This window comes from Neovison vison, chromosome 7 (genome assembly GCF_020171115.1).
Source record: "Neovison vison isolate M4711 chromosome 7, ASM_NN_V1, whole genome shotgun sequence".
Classification (NCBI taxonomy): Eukaryota; Metazoa; Chordata; class Mammalia; order Carnivora; family Mustelidae; genus Neogale; species Neogale vison.
In genome coordinates this window covers 153,457,656-153,459,822 of record NC_058097.1, presented here as the reverse complement: position 1 = coordinate 153,459,822, position 2,167 = coordinate 153,457,656, and the positions used below count along the sequence as shown (strand labels likewise).

Sequence of the window (2,167 nt, the reverse complement as noted above, 5' to 3'; positions counted from 1 at the left end):
GAAAGAGAACAGAGAAATGAGTGGTTACTAAGAGATTGTGGGGGGACAATACAGAGGGGTTTTTTTTTTTTTGCTTGTTTATTTCCTATGAAGGATCATGAAATATTTCCTCAATAAAGAAGAAATTGGTGTGAGGTGGACATATCTGAAGCTTATGGGAGTGATCGAAACCCCTGATTCTCAAACTTGGCTGCCTATCAGAATCACCTGAGAAATTAAAAAAAAAAATACTGATTCTTGAGTTCCACTGACAGAGTCTGATTTAATTGATATGAGTAAGGCCCAGACAAAGGAATTTTCTAAAGCTCTTCAAATGAATCTCAGAGTTTCCGAATCCTTAATCTAAACAGAGGACAAAAAAGTGTGAACATGCAGGAGAGGAAAACCTAAAGCGATCAGATGTAGAGGAGCATGAGATTCTGGACCTTTGGTGAATAAGTGAGGGGCCTGAGCAATGAAGAGAGGATGAGGATGTGGAGTGATGGTTGAATGCAGGCAAAAGAGGAGACAGCTCAGCGTCTAGATGGAGATGTCATCGCCTGCACAGGAAAGAATCCATCAGTAAGCAGAGAGGAAGGAAGGACATACCGTACCTCAATTCTTGAAGAAGGTGATAGCTAAGAACTGGTAGGGAGAAAGGGCATAGTCACCTTCCACAAATGGAGAAATGTTTGAATCTTTCTGTAAAGAACACAGAGGCAGGATGAACAGGGGATAATTTCCCTTTCTCCCCCCAAAAATGAGTCAAAGGATATCTGTGGGGAAGGATTGGACCCCAAGACACATCTGACAATATGGTCAAACTGCAGAAAGTCTGAGATGTAACAAACAGCCTTAACCTGTTCCTTCCTGACCCTTTCATGATCTAACAATCATAGAAGCTAAGTATCTTGCCCTTTCTATCCTGAGGGCAGTCACCATTCCTGGTCTTCCACTGTTTGACTTCACTTTACTCTGGTTCTATTTCCTCAAAAGCTACTCAAGGACCTTCATGGGAAGTTTTGGGACTAATGTCTCTAGCGCTATCAGCTTCACACTAACAGGCTTCCCAGAGATGGAGGGCCTGCAGCACTGGTTAACTGTCCTCCTCTTGCTGCTTTATGCTATCTCCATCCTGGGCAACATCCTAATTCTCTTCATTATAAAGGAGGAGCAAAGCTTGCACCAGCCAATGTACTACTTCCTGTCTCTGTTGTCTGTCAATGACCTGGGTGTATCCTTTTCTACGTTGCCCACTGTCCTGGCTGCCTTGTGCTTTCATACCCCAGAGACTGCCTTTGATGCCTGCCTGACCCAGATGTTCTTCATTCACTTTTTCTCCTGGACAGAATCTGGGATCCTTCTGGCCATGAGTTTCGATCGCTATGTGGCCATTTGTAACCCCTTGCGTTATTCTTCAGTGCTCACTGATATCCGTGTGGCTCACATGGGCATATCCATCATCATCCGCAGCTTCTGCATGGTCTTCCCATTGCCCTTCCTTCTGAAGAGGCTACCTTTCTGTAAAGCCAACGTGTTAACCCATTCCTACTGTTTGCACCCAGACCTGATCCGCCTGCCCTGTGGAGATACCACCATCAACAGTATGTATGGACTGTTCATTGTTATCTCTGCCTTTGGTGTAGACTCAGTGCTCATCCTCATCTCCTATGTGCTTATACTGCGCTCTGTATTGGCCATTGCCTCCCAGGAGGAGAGGCTGAAGACACTCAACACATGTGTGTCCCACATCTGTGCTGTGCTCATCTTCTATGTACCCATGGTTAGTGTGTCCATGGTTCATCGGTTTCGGAAGCATGCCCCTGAGTATGTGCACAAGTTCATGTCCCTGGTATATCTTTTTGTGCCTCCAATGCTCAACCCAATTATCTATTCCATTAAGACTAAAGAAATTCGTAAGAGGCTATACAAAATGTTCTTGAAGACTAAGCTCTGATCAGGGAGAGAACTTCCGGAAAGCCAGGTGCCCTAGGAATCTGTTGTTATTGCTGATTCTTGGGTATACTTGGCCCCAGAGGGTTTTAATCCCCTTCTGTAAATGGACCTATGATTAGGTACCTGCCATTAGTTGTGTGGTACAGCCTGTTGTAATTAACTGTGTCACAGGTTGTCATAGGTGACTTCTGTCCGAGCTAACAAGGAAGAAGGTCTTCAGTTAGACTCTTAT

General features: G+C 44.6%; 1 protein-coding gene across 1 annotated transcript; it reads left to right on the top strand.

Annotated features, from left to right (window-relative positions):
• The first annotated feature begins 991 nt into the window (after window positions 1–991).
• Window positions 992–1,936, top strand: LOC122914198 (olfactory receptor 51I2-like). The gene has a single exon (XM_044260829.1). It carries the CDS (start codon window positions 992–994, stop codon window positions 1,934–1,936), a length of 945 nt encoding a protein of 314 aa, XP_044116764.1.
• Window positions 1,937–2,167: the final 231 nt, after the last annotated feature.